Genomic DNA, 14,624 nt, shown 5'->3' on the forward strand with positions numbered 1-14,624 from the left:
AAACCCTTCTGGCATAAGTTCTGAAGTCCAGTTGTTCCCCTTGGATGCCAGTCCAAGCACACACCCAGAACGAGGTCCTGGTGTGGGTTCTGGAGATACCCGGGCACACCACTGTGGAGAAAACAGGAATGGTCCTCACCGCCTGGTCCCACAGCTGCCATCCTCATCTGAGCACACACCTCTGCAGTAAGATAAAGTTTCACTCCTCACTAACCACATGCTTACATTTTCCTCCTCCAAACTCTTAGCTGAGAGTGAGGTACAAGCCCAGAATTTCTGAAATGTTGACTCCCCCACGGGCAAGTCAAGCTCTGTCAGGCTGGTGACTCTCAGAAGTTGTGGTCTGTCAGATGACTGCTGGGTGGCCTAAACCAAATTAATTCCTACGTAGGCTGGAGTGCTCTACAGCAGGGAAGGAGTGAAATTCTCCCCCCTAAAGCCCTTGCAATATGAATTCTTCTCCTGCCTGCAGAATAAGCTCACTCATCATCTGGTGATAACCAAACTTCCCCAAACAAACATTCTACCCATAGCTTATCACATCAGAACAGCACCTTCACTTGTCAAACAAAAGTCAGGCATACCTGGCTTAAATGAAGTAAAATTTGGATGCCAAAGCACCACCAGCAATAGGTTTTTCAGCACCTCAGTGTGCAATTGCAGATACACAGGATTAACCATCCACATAGAAACTGTGGATGTGCAGAGATGGGTGCAAAGCCATGAATGTTGCCAAAACCCCAAGAACTTATCTTTGTGTTCCCCCCCCACCCTATGCAAATGTTGAAATTTAACTTCAAGCAACAAACAGCACAGGATCAGTTGATGCAACAGCTCTGAAAGATGCTTTGTACCAACACAGCCACGTTCTGGGTGGCTCTGAATTTCCTCAGTGAAGTGCTGGATGTGCCAGAGAATGACATGGGTCCAGCTGACCACAACCACAGCCCTGCAATACTATGCAGCACACCCAGCAATGGGCACTGAAAATGGTGCCCCTCTCCAGTGGATTGGCATAATCTAAGAGGCACAAAGAGGCAACCAAGATCATGCCTAGCACTTGAATCACCTTTCCCAGCAGAACGAAAATACATCAATCAAAGCAGTGCAGCCACAAGCCTCACATCCCTCCATGCACACACTTGGCTTCCTGTGTTTGGGCTCATCTAACACCAACATTAATAATCACATTCCCAAGCTCTTCCAAGCCTGGGCTGTTTCTGTAGCCATGCCTTCACAGCTACCTGGCTCCAGCTCCCGAGCTCCTCCCAATACTTGTTCCCTGGCAAGTCCAACACTACCACTGCTACTCTCAGTCATTGTCCTACTGCTGCCAGCCTGGTATGGGTCAGGTGCAGGTAGAAATGTATGAGAAAAGTGTGGAAAGTGTGGAAGGAAAACAGGGAAAGGGAAATAGCACTGGAGGTGGAGAGAGGAGAGTGTGGTGGTTTTCACATGCTACCACTCCACTGCTCAGCTTGCTGCAGGCTGGCACTCGACCTGCAGGATGCATGAACAGATTTTCACCAGAAAGTCCCAGTTCTCTAAGGGAATGGTGAGGGAACTGATGAGTCATGGAAGCAGAGAGCATTGAGCGGTAGAACCGTGCTGACAAGAACAGAGAATAAACATGACCTTGGCTGAACTTGTACAGGAATACAAAAATGTTTTAGCATCTTCCAGGACATCTCCTGCTTCACCTTTGGTTTTGGCTGGAAGACTGGGAAGAAGCAGAAGGAAAAGAGTAGAGCTGCAGGGGATCAGAGATTGAGGAGATGGGACAGACTGATGAGACTGATGCCCCTGTCCTCTGTCAGCTACAGCTGGACTCGCCTACCCAGGGGACCACATGCACAAAACCCAGGTTGCCCTTTTCTGCAAGTCCAGTGCAACTGCTGTGCCATGTGAGTCAGCATAGACCAGTGCACATTTCGTGCAAGCCAGGAGCATGTCAGCTCCATCTTGGACTTGTGGGCAGCAGCACAGCCCCATAGCTGGAAATGGGGCATGTGCAGCCCAGCCCAGATGGGGAAGATCAATGCAGGATCATTCCCTTTCCATAGGTCAAATATGATATCATGACTTTGGTTCATTTCAGTCCTCAGGGCCACATCCTGCCTGCTGGCAGCTCCCACAGTCTCAGTACTTCTGCTTTAAGAATCTTAAACTAGGCGAGGGAAAAAATAGATAGGAATTTTTGTGTTGAATACATGCAGGTCAATGATTATGCAGTGACAAAAATGAAGCTATTACGCCATTAACACATCAGCATGTGGCCACACCGACAGATCAGTGCAGAAAGGCTGCAGAGCATCTGCCTGAGCTGCCAGGGCACTGAGAGATGCAGGATGTGAGTGCTCCTCAGCTCTTGTTCTACCCCACCCCAACCCATGCTGCTGTTGACAGCCCTTAACAGAAAGGGCTGGGAAGAAGAGGAGGTAAGAATGCAAAGGGACTCAATTCCCTCTGTAATTTCATCCCTAAATGCCACTTAAACACATTTATTATCAAAAGAGCTCAGAGTGACCACAGACCCCAAGCCACAGGGAGCAGAAGTGAAAGCAGCACCTCTGTCACTGCTGTGGCCCCATGTGTCAGAACGGGGCCAGCTGAAAATTGCCATAGCCAGCATCGCCCCACACCTCACAGCAAGTGACACCCTCAAAAAGGCCAAACCAAAGCTGAGCAGCAAGAGGCAGCCCAGGGTGGGGACAGAAGCTCACTGCTATTTTTCCACTTGTGAACAAATAAGCTCCTATTTTATCATCAGCACTAGGGAGATTGTTTCATGAACCGGGACAAACTCCACACTTACGTTTCAAACTCGTCAGAGCTGCAAGTAGCAAAAAATAGACAGGTTTTAGTGGGAAAAAAACTTGGCAAGAGGGTGGTGGGGAAGAAGGATCAGAACAAATTTAAAGAAAGCAGGGAAGGAGTTCCCTTGCCCAAGACTTTCTCTGCATCCACAATAAACCTGGCAAACCTAAAAAGGGAGAGTATGTACAGTCTGTAATTGAAGGAGAGAAAGCCACAGTTAAAACAATCTTAAAAGGCCAAGCCCTGAGAAAGGCAACTCGAATCCCTTATCTTTTGATGGAAAAGAATGTGCTGCCTGAGATTAATGACGTGTTTACCCGAAAGGAAATCGCCGCCCTTCTGAAGCAGCGAGTGTTTGTTCCTCCCGACTCCCCGTTTTCTGCTCCAGAGCTGATGTCCCAAACCTCCTGTTTAAAGTCAACACACAGTACGGCTTCCTGCTGCCATGGGCTCCGGGGGATCCCACCATTAACCCTCTCCCAAAAACCACCCTCCACCGCACCTGTATCCTCCCCCAACACCGGCGGAGACAAACCCGGGCTATTTGGATGTCACTTAGAGCAGCAGCAGCCCAGGGACGGGCGTCACGCTGACAGCTGCCAGCGATCTGGCTGCAGGGCGATGAATCAGCCCCGTGCATAAACACCGCTCAGGCAAGCAGACAAATTAGCCAGCGTGGAGACTGACAGCGCAGTCGAGGGAAAGCCCTCTGGGCGACCTCTTCTTAAATGGCTCAGGGTTTCGGCGGCGCGTCCTGCAGTCCAGCCTGCTGCAGGAGGCTCCTGGAAAGAGGTTTAACATCAGCCACAGCAATGGTCTGCTGTGTTAGAGGAGGCAAGGGGGGACGTGGGATCTCTGCACTGAATACCCTCAGGCGAGCAAGAAAGACCGGAGCAGAAGTACCAGGGCTGCTCTGTTTGAGGAAACCCAAAAAAAGCCTGCTCAGGGTCATCATCCCTTTACCTATTTACCCTCTCTGGTAAGTGCACCCCCAGTCTCCTCGTGGAGCTCCCCAGCCATGGGAGCCATCAGATCACAAGCGCCTCCTCTCCCTAAAGTCAATGGACCTGCAGTACTGGGTGCTGGCCAACAGCTAAAAATAGCACAAAAGGCAGAATAAACAAAGGGAGTTGCTTAAATCTGTCTCCGATGTTTGTCTTTAGCTAATGGAGCAATTTTCATTTGCAGGATGCTGTCACCTCTCTCAGATCAGGAGGTAGCCTACGCTCCCCCCAGGCTCCCCCAGCCACACCACATCTCCTGCAGGACTGGACTGACGGGAGGAAATGCTAATTTCTGCCCAACTCCCCATGCGCCTGCTTTATCTCTGCCTCAGCTTCTCGGGAAAGTGGAAAACCACTAACGCACACAAGAGCACACTCGGAGCCTGCACAGGCAGCTCCTCATCACAAAAGCACTGCTTAAATAAGGGAAAACTTAGGAATGTGCCTGTGGAAGTAGCTAGTGGAGCCGTTTGGCACTTACTCTGTCTCTACAGCTTGGTGGGGTTTGATAATTTTTTCCCAGAAAAAGCCAAAAAATGAACATTTTCTGCAGGTAGAAATTCTGAAATGCTGGTTAGAAAAAAAGGAAGAGATTTTAACACAGGTGTTTCAACTTTATAAATTCTACTTATGTTTTACATTATTTAATGCTAAGCACTAGACTTGCTGTAATATATATAAATCCTTCCATTACTATTTGATTTTTTTATGTGGTATTTGCAGACTGGCTTGTTCAGTGGTATTCAAAGCAGCTGGCGAAAATTATTTTATTCATTGCAAAGAGGACAAGAAGTACAGTGTCCCTTGGTCCATCCTTCTTCTAGGAAAATAGTTTTCATCAATGGGGTATCATTATCAATTACAGAATGGTATTTCTTGGAAGCCCTGCCCAGAGTGCCCAGCTGTGGGAGGCTCTGAAGAACTTCTCCAGTGAAAAGCCCTAGGCTTGAGAGTTCAGCATTTAGGCTGAGTCAAGGCACAACAATTGGAGGAAAATGAGCGGCAGCTGAGCAGCAGCAATGACACACATCCTTTGGACTCGTCGGAGTGACCTCCCCTCCATCTCGGAGCTACTCTGTGTATTGGCTGGGGCAAAGCCCAATCCATGCTGATCAAATCCCCATCCTCCAAAGGAAAGATGATACAACTTAATCCTGCCATGAGTCTTCTGCCATCCTCATGACAACAGCATCCTACACTCCCAGCTTCCCACATTAAATTATGGGTATATTATCCACATGACAGTGGTACTTCAAAAGAAAACTATTCCTTTTGTTGGCTTTTTGATTTTGTGTCTAAAATGACTGGTTTTGTTTTTGGAAGGTTTTAATTATCCTCTATACAACACACGCACAGCTACAGCTTTAAGTCTGGCTTCAGAATGCAAATCAAACCAGTGTTTGATTTTGGAAAGGCTGAGCAAGATGTTGTCACCTAAAAGGATTTTTTGTTTGTTTGAAACTATTAATTGAATTCTGTGTAAGTCATAGAATACATTTTCCCTACAAAAATCAAATTTTCAATGGATTCATTTCCCCCTTTGAGTAAAAAAGAAAACCAGGAAGAACCACCAAGCCACCATCCTGATTAGTGAAGGTACAACCAGGATAAAATGCCATACTTACAGCCAAAAAAGGCCAAGAACTGTTAACACAAACCAGGAAAGAGGATGAACCGTAGATAAGGACCTATTTCCCACACAGACTTTTCTCTTTAGCCTAGGAGAGGACTGCAAACTACAAGTGAAGCGGCAGGAGGAAGAATCTAATATCTAGAAATTATCTTAATAAATTAAATCCCTAAATAAGGAAAGCTGATTCAGGGCACAGCTGAACTGTGACTGGAATTAAACATTGGGGGAATGAAAAAAGAGGAGGTGAAGTATCTCCATCATTTGAAAACGATTATGTGGTGGCATCAAAAAAGAGAGAAATAAAATCAATGCAATTAAATAAAGCTGTCCCATCTAAACACAGCAATGGGGAGAGCAGGAGAGATAGTGGGATGAAATATATCTTCCTCAAACCAGTGAGTTTTATTAGTTCTCTAGCATTAAACAAGTTGCTGCTGAAGGAGAGCCTGCACAGGAGGTTTTATGGGAGGAATGGATAGGGAAAGCCCACATGAAGGCAAAGTCTAGCAGGGAACAAAGCCAGCCGAGGTATTTCAGGATTTATTTACAAGCTCTATGAAGATGAGCTTAGCATTGCCTTGCAGGGAAACAGCGAAGAAGTTAAAGGTTAAATCAATGTGTACAAAACCTCCTGTGTACATCAGGAACTCTGTTACCTACTGAGCAAGTTAAAACCTGTAACAACCTCAGCAAACCCTCTCCTGGCTCCAGGAACGGAGCTGGGCCAGCCAGTCCCTGACAGCACCATTCAGTGGCACGTTTTAGGTTTCAGGGGAGGCAGGACCCTCCTTATCCTCAGCAGCACGTGGCAGAGGGCTGCTCGCTCCCATGGCCACTCAGATGGGGCTGCCTAGAGAAGAGAAGACTGAAGATGAGCACCAGGGGTCTTCCTAGCAACGTGGTTTAATGCAAAAAGGAAGGATACCAGATTGTGCCAAGTCCTCAAGAGACCCGAAACAGCGGGTTTAGGCTGCAGGAAGAAGGGCTTCACCTGAGATAGCTATGACTAGAGCAGGGTCCCCAAGGATGCAGCGCAGGATCCACCACTGGAAATTTTTAGGAGCAGATTGGATGCACATGGCATCCATCCCCAGTGCAGCCCAGTAAGTGCGGAAGGGCGGGACTCGCAGACCCTAAGCCCTCCTCCCCTCTTTACCCACCTCCTGAGAGATGCCTCGGGGCGGTAGGCTCGGGAATCCTGCCTGGTCGCAGCAGAGCAGGGTCACAAGGATGCCAGTCCCAGCCCCGGGGTGCAGCAGCTGTGCTGACACCTGAGCATCTGCCGGCAATCGGAGCTGCTGCTCCTCGACACAGTCCTTCTGCTGGATGTCCTCCAGCAAGGAAACACCGTGAAAACCTACCTACAAACAGGGCAGCAGAGTTGCATCTCAATCTAAATGGGTTGGGTTTTTTCTCTTCTAAATAAACTGCTTTAAATACCTACTTCAGAGAACCTGGACAGAGTGGGGTAGCTTTCCTCTTACTATCTAAATAAGGCCTCTAACAATGTTATCACTTTCCAAAACACATCTGTCCCGCAGCTCTTAGCCCAGACAATTGGCAGGTAACCAGTTAATAAATGTCTTCGCCAGACTGTTGAATAGGCTGGCCCCAGCTCAAGAGTGATGTCAGGGCCATTCAATGCACTATAACTGGAAAAACCTGGAGAAAGCAATCCCATGTTTTTTAATAAATAAAAGTGCATTAGCAGTGTCCTGCCTTTATTCACCACGGTGTGTACCTTGTTCAGTAGCAAAGTGGATTTTATTTTTTTTCTGCTGCCACTAGCACAGTGATTTCTACTTGAGATTTGATGCCACTTTCCAGATGTGTCTCAGGCCAGGAAGTCAGCAATCAGCCTGGATAAAGCCTCTGGGATTTGCTGCAGATCATCTTCTGACACACACATCCTTCCTGCACCCTCTCTTATGATACTGGGGCACACCCCTTGTGCCCAAAAATAAAATAAAACAACCCAGAGCCAAGCAGAAACCCCTGATTAGGATGCTTTGATCACTTTCATATTCAATCTGTAAGAATATTTCTAATTAATTCAGTCCATCAAAGCCCCAGAGGCAGCATTTGTGGGATCTTTACAACAACAGAGCGTCTATATACATAAATCACTTCAACAATTACAGGTTCCCTGTCTGCTGGAGCAGCTCCAGGCAAAGCTCATCTCCCACAGCCCCTCACCACTGGTACCCACAGGAGAGCATCAGCTCCCCGGCTCAGCCATAGAACATTGGAGGGGGATGAATCCTCCAAAGCACTTGCCCTTGGAGGAATAAATGAAGATGATAAATGAGTTTTCTGGGGTCTGTGTGAGCAGCTTCAGGAAGCTAAAACCCAAGCGGGTGACATGAAGGATGTGGTTTGCATGGAAAATAATCCCAAGCAGAAGCACCCTGACAGCAACATGCCTTTCAAACCTCCCTGCATCCCTGAGACATGAGCTACCCAGATTTCCCAGCCTGGGGAGAGGGGTTTAGCCCCACACAGCCAAGCTCCACACTAACCCCAGCCACATGGTACCATCTGCCGCAGGGCAGGGGAATCCCAGCCCAAGGGGACACAATTACTGAATTACCAACAAGATAATTTATTTTTTCCCCCACCAGGCATTTAAGAGTCTGTTGTTGGGCCCCTTTTGCTCACGTTGTGATTCCTTTCATCTCCCCATCAAAGCACAACCAAATTAACACCAGCTCTCCTCCCAGTGATCCCCCCCCCTCTACGAGCTCCCAGAGCCGCTCTGCTTTAACAGGGCACCTGGGAGCCACTGCCAAAACAGGAAAGCAGGCGCCTAATTGAAAGGGAGTATTTGGGAGTCACCCTACACAAAAATTAGCAGAGATATGCTAGGAAAATAAAAGAGTGGGCATTAACGGACGGCTTATCTTCTTTTTTCCGTGACTCCAATGCTCAGGACATGAAAAGGCCAAAAAGTTTCACGTACTGTTCTGAGGAGCTGGTCAGGGAGAGGAGCATCCTCTCCTCTACTTTCACTGCTCCTCCCAAAATAATTCAGGCTGATTTTGAGGCATGGGCCTCCATCATTAAAATGCAGACATACACAAGCCAAAACAACCCTGCACTGCCACTATGAAAATTTGTAGCAAGCGCTGGGTCTTGATTATGTGTTGAGAAGTGGAGCGCTGACCAATTTCAACTCACTTGTGTTAGGTTTGCTGAAAACACTAACCTGTGCCTAGGGAGAATGGGAATAAGGATGTCTTCTGTCTGAAGGAAGGAGCACAGGGGTCTCTGTTTCTGGAGGAGGCACTGAATTTTAAGGTGAGCAGCCAGAGACAGCTCAAGGAGGCTGGTTTTCAGACAAAACAGGGAGCCCCTCTCCTTGCTACCCACCCTTGGCAGAGATCCCAGCCTGGGACTGTGACCAAACCCCAGGGGAAGTGCCAGCTGGAGCCAAGGGAGGATTTAGGATTAACTCCAAAAATCAGCGAGTCCCACCCCACCCTGCAGGCAGCTTGTGGAAAGGAGCAAAAGCCCTGGGGGCCAGGCAGAGGGACAGGATAGCCTGGTAGCAAGCAGGCTGGCAGGCCCAGAGGGTCAGCAGCATCTGGACAAGTGACCCAAAGCACTCCCTGTCTGCTGGAGCCACTCAGCTCCTCCAGTCCCAGCTCCGGGCTGCAGGAGGCTGGCTGGCTCCTGGAGCAGGACTGAGCCACAGCAAGAGAGAGGAAAAAAAAGGAGAAAGAGCAGCAGGAAGCCCTGCTGAGAAGCCCCCTTTTGTGTAAACATGCTCCGTCGTCAGACTAAAAATAAAGGCAAACCACAGGAAGGGAGTGAGTGCTTGGACAATATCCGATTTGGTGTGTGCCTGGGTGTGAGCTGCGGGAACGGGGAGAAGAGCAGGGGACTCCACCCAGCGCAACCACACAAAGGCAGCCGGTTAAGACCTTCAAGATGGACAGGCATTCCTGGAGATTATTTAAATTCAAGTAACTGCTGCTTGGCAGATGTGCAGCCCTTTGGTATGTGCGCAGCACTTGGAAATGTTAAGTGAGGGAAAAGGCTGCCATGGCAGCAGCAGAAAAGGCAGGAGGACTGTGCAAGGCCCATTTTACAGGGTCAAAGACTGAGACCCAAGGCTGTGAACTGAAACCCCATAAACCTGCCGTAAAACAAGGACACGACCCAGACAAGCTGTCAGCTACAATCCAGCTCACAGGTCCAGCCCCCAAAACCACCTCTCCCTGCATGCTGCCTTTGCCTCTCAGTCCCTGCTGCAGCCACAGAACCAAACTGAAAACAACTGCACGCTCCGGAGGGCTGTGGGGAGCCCGTCAGTGGAACGCCCACCCCAAAGGGGTCTCAAATGCTTCCCCCGGTGCTGTGCTTTGATGCACTGCACCCTGCCACTGTCATCATCTGGCTCTGGAGCTTGGAGCTTCACCACCACCTGCGTGTCCCACCCGCAGGCTCCTTGCAGGAGGGATGCTTTGCTGGTGGGTGCAGTCCCAAGAGACAGGCATCCATTCACCCGTGCGGCGCAGAAAGCATGCAACACAGCGTGAGGAGGCTCCTCAGAGCCCAGCGCTCACCCTTGGTGCTGACACACCACTCAGAGGCCTTCTGGGGAAATGCAGGACTTGGGAGGATCCCCCCGCCCAGCCTGGAGGGAAACGGCTCGCCCGTGAAAGCAGAGAGACGCACAGCTCTCCCTGGCCAGCAGGTCCCACCCGGGGGCAGCGCTGCTCTGGGGCACTGGCCTTTGGGGCTTGCATCCGGCCACCATCGGCCCGATGTCCCTCCATCCACTGGAAGCCCTCCTCTCCTCAGTCAGCCACGGCTAAACTGCAGCATCTGCGAGGCTCAGCTGCCTCATTTCCCTTCCTTTCTCTATTTTCTGTCAGAAGAAAATGACAGTGCTTGGCAGTGGAGGAAATCAAAGACAACTACGTTGGCCTCCACCTGGGCATGTTTCCTGCTGACGTTTGTATTCCTCTAATTCTTTCCTCCTGGTCGTGTGTTCACTTTCCTACCACCAGGTCTCACCTCGAGTCTTCGTTTTTCTCTACTATTAGAAAGGTCTACTACGAGCACAACAAAAATACAACACACACACACACGGCCCCATTTCCTTTAGAAAAAAACTTCCTGTGAAACGCAGCTGTTTGGAGCAGGTCACTGGTTTGCTTTCTCTGCAAAACATGCCACAGCAACACAACTGTCCTTGCTTCATTCTCATTTACAAGGATCTGCTGAAACTTTCACAGGCTCTCATTTGGGGCATTTCTTACATGCTGAATATAAAGAGCAAATGCCTTTCCATAAAGCTCTGTCTGACAGGGGAGCAGCTGCTTCTGTCCCCGTGCCACCGTCCTCGCACACCACACTGGCAGCACAAAGTGAAACAGCAGCATGAATGACCCTTATCAGTGTTACAACTACCCACGACACCTCCTGCCACCCAGCCCAGCAGCTGACCACAGCTGTCAATAAAAACTGAAGATCTTTCCTCGAACGCACTTTAGCAGGTCACTTCCAACCCCCCAAGGTGCTGCCGGACACAGAGGAAGCCAAGAAAAAGGTGACACCTTCTGTTTACTCAGCTAATTACACTTCATTATTGCTGGAGTGGCCGCTGTGGCGTCCGGAGATGTGTTTCCCAGCAAACAGACAGAGGGAAGGCAACAGGACTTGAGGTGTGAGCAGGGCTGCAGGTGGGAGCTCTGAACCTCCACCTTGCCTGAGCTGAAGCTGTCACTGCAGGCTGAACTCAGTCTGGGGAAAGTTAGTGGGAGAAGTCCCACTCGTGGCTCCTTGAAACCCCAGCAGTGACCTGCCCTCACCCAGCTCCCTCCTCAGGTGCCCAGCACAGCCCTGGGCAGCAGATCCAGCAGAGTGGATGGCACAGCCCAGCACAGCCAGGGTCTATGTGGTCTGTGGGACAAGACCTCCATAACCCAAAGACACAATCCTCCATTTTCATGGGCACAATGCTTAATGCCGAGTTAGGCAGCAGAAGGCTGCAAAGAACACTGCAAACACAGATGCTCTCTGTTGTTAGAAAAACTCCAAGTGAAACATAACAAGAGCACAAATTGAGAGCTCAATCCCTGGGCTTAAACACCTAAATCAATAAGGCATCTTCAATCATGCTCTGGAAACACTCCTTGCAAAATTATGGGTTGTCTCTAAAAAATCAGGAGAGACATCTGGAAGCTCTGAACTCTACCTCTGCCCAAGTGTGTGTCACTTCACCATCACACCTAAGGAGAAAACCCCAGGGAATTAATGAAAACCGCAGGGAATTAGTGCCTCCTGACCCCAAAGCAATGAAACCCAGGTTTTACCTGGATCAAGGTGTGTAAAGGACCCAATGACAAAGTCCAGTGTTGAGACAGCCAGCAGGAAGAGCAGCAGGAGCTGGAGCCTGATGATCCACTTCACCCCAGCCAGGTTGATCCCCAGCAGGCCAAGAAGTACAGCCAGGGAGATGCCACGCACTGCCCAGATGTTGCTGAGGCTCAGGACATCTGCAATGGACTCTGCAAAGCCAGTGATGTACATGGCACCTGCAACACACTGAGGGACACAGCTCTGTCAGTGCCCCACAGGAAAAAAAGGGATCCCCAGCCCCAGCCCCCATGCCGGGCTGTGGGGACCTGTGTTCAGACAGACAGACATTTGTGTCACAGTACAACCTCTAATGTTACTCTGGCCTGCAGGGACTGAACCTTATTGCTGTAAGACAGCACACTGCCAAGGCAGCAGAGCTGCTGCCTGGGCAAACAGGGAAGGCTGGGTGCTAGGGCTGGCAGCCCAGCAACGTTCCACTGTAACACCTACCCTCTATTAACACTCCAGGAGAAACCACACGGGCTTCTCTGAGAGAGAAAAGGATGAGTCAACTTCTATGTTTCTTCCCTTCTCCTGTTTCTCTGGAGGAAAGGGTCCCAGTTCAACACCTGCCTGAAGAACAGCAGTTTGTTTCCCCCTTCACTGCCTCCCGGGGGTTATTTTTAACTCGGTGTTTAGTTTGGATGCAAACTGACGTTTCACCAGCTCCCTATCTTGCTGGAATGGAGCCTGCACTTTGGAGGAGAGCACATTGTGTGAGCCGTGCCCCCCTGAGCTCCCAGGAACACTGCCTCTTTGCCTTGCAGCAGGACAGGGCACACGCTCTGCTCCAGGTGGCAGGACAGGATGCCTGCAGCACGGCTCAGGCCTCAAACCCCACTGCAGGGCAACAATCCCAAAAACCAGGACGTTTCCCTGCAGAAATTCCCACTTGCTGATATCTCAGCAACAACCCTTTCCAGTGCATGGCACCCCGGAAAACCAGGTTAGGGCAGACAGCTGCATTTGATATGGCTGTGTGATCTCGGGTCCTGCAACCCCACCATCCCTGTCCACAGAGGAGGGATGTGCAGCTCCTGCACGAGTGGAAGGGAGAAAACCCCACCCAAGACAGCAAGAGCAGAGCAGAGCCTTCATTCACTGCAGATGCCCCACCTTGGGCAGACCCAGCACTGATCCTCTGAGGGCGTTCAGGACAACCTGGCTCATGCCCGCGAGCTGCAGGATTTGTATGGTTTTCAGCAACGTTCATGGCATTCACCTGTTTAGACTCAGACACCTACAACTTGGGGATCCTGGAGGATTCCCTTCCATCACAGGCAGACACCTAGATCAGGGGAACTACAGCGAGAGTCTTTCTCTGCAGCATGTGGCCAGTCATTCCTCACTTGCCCCAGTCAGAGCAGGGAATAGGGAATACCCCATTTCTGGCAGTAGTTGCCTTATGACAGAGCTTACAGCGCTCCCTGAGCATCCTGTAGCAGGGGATCAGCCTGCAGCTGGTGCAGAGCACGTTGGGCAGAAAGCACAACTGAGAAGGGAAAGGCATCAGCAGCTTTCAGGAGCAGGCAAAGAGATTTTAAGTGAGTTGCCAGCTCCCAGCCTGCAGCCCCTGTGCACATAGGATGCCAAGCCTGGGGCCAGGGCTGCTGCAGCCCAGCTTTTACAACCCTCAGGACAGGCTGCAACCTGATTGCTTTCCCAGACAGGGTCCTCTCAGAGAGCAAGAGTGGAAAATATGACAGGAAGGATTCTCATGTGTGGCCCATTTCCATATCTTGGCTTGTAACTGGGTTCAGTTTGTATTTTATGGACACTTGCTTTTAATCTGGAGTGAAAGGAGAAGAGGGGATTATTTTTGGTTTGGGGGCTGTTAAGGGGTTTTGGAGATTGCTGTAAGCAGTCTGTTAAAAACAAACCTCCATAAAAATGCTTCTCTGCTCACCACATTTTATACTATTCATAACATCTTTATGGGAGGAGAGGGTTAAGTTACTGCAGGTTTAAGTGATTATTTTCCATTCTTCATGCATGTGTATTTTTGTGCTTCACCACCACAAACAGCTCCTTAGGATCTTTCAGAAAACCCAGAACTGTGACTTTTGGCTCACAAGAAGTCAGTTAGCTGTGGCCCTTACCCCTGCCCAGCTCTCCTCCCACACCAGCTCTACTTCTGCTGGCTCCCACAGAGAAGCAGCCAAGGCTTGCCCGATCCCTAAGGGCATGTGGAGCACGCCAAGGCCAACCTGCCAGTCCACAGCCACTCACTGAGCCTGGCTTGGCCACCCTGACCTCTCCTGCTTCATTTAATATCAGTCTCTTGCCAGCAAGGGCATGTTCTGGCAATGGGGGTAATTTGGGATGGGAAGATATGTCCTGCATGGCTTGTCCAGACACTCAGCTCCTCCACCAGAGTGACCCATGCAGAGGCTTGCTCCTGGGGAGCAGCGTGGGGCTGACTGCTCCCCGTGGTGCTCTCCCATGTTGTCCAGCACAGTGGAGCATTACTCAGATTTTACCTGAAACACTACTTTCTGCAGCAGGACAGCACAAGATTAATACCTGCATTGCAAAGCTTCCAAATTTTCTTTAGATAACTTTTTAAAATTACCTGGCCAAAAATGTAAAGGAGGCCAATGGTGCCCCCTACTCGACCCCCAAGAACAGTAGAAATCATGGAGTAGACTCCTCCACTTCCAATGCTGCACTTCTCACACACCCCAATTCCAGACAAGACTGTCACCAGGGCAACCAGAATGACAAAGGACACCAGAAACATGCCCATTACAATGCCAGTGTTTCCCTGGAATGAAAAAAAAATAATCAAATTAAGATTAATT

General features: G+C 49.8%; 1 protein-coding gene across 1 annotated transcript in view; it reads right to left on the bottom strand.

Moving 5' to 3' along the window:
- SLC12A8 (solute carrier family 12 member 8) overlaps window positions 1-14,624 on the bottom strand; it is a gene marked incomplete at its 5' end in the record, with an annotated part of 46,282 nt that overhangs the window by 27,893 nt on the left and 3,765 nt on the right. The window contains 2 exons of the mRNA XM_082285224.1: window positions 11,778-12,009; window positions 14,396-14,587. Of these exons, the coding sequence (XP_082141350.1) occupies window positions 11,778-12,009; window positions 14,396-14,587 (424 nt within the window). The remainder of the gene's footprint in view (window positions 1-11,777; window positions 12,010-14,395; window positions 14,588-14,624) is intronic.

This window comes from Coloeus monedula (assembly GCF_965178545.1).
Source record: "Coloeus monedula genome assembly, chromosome: 7".
In the NCBI taxonomy this organism is placed as follows: Eukaryota; Metazoa; Chordata; class Aves; order Passeriformes; family Corvidae; genus Coloeus; species Coloeus monedula.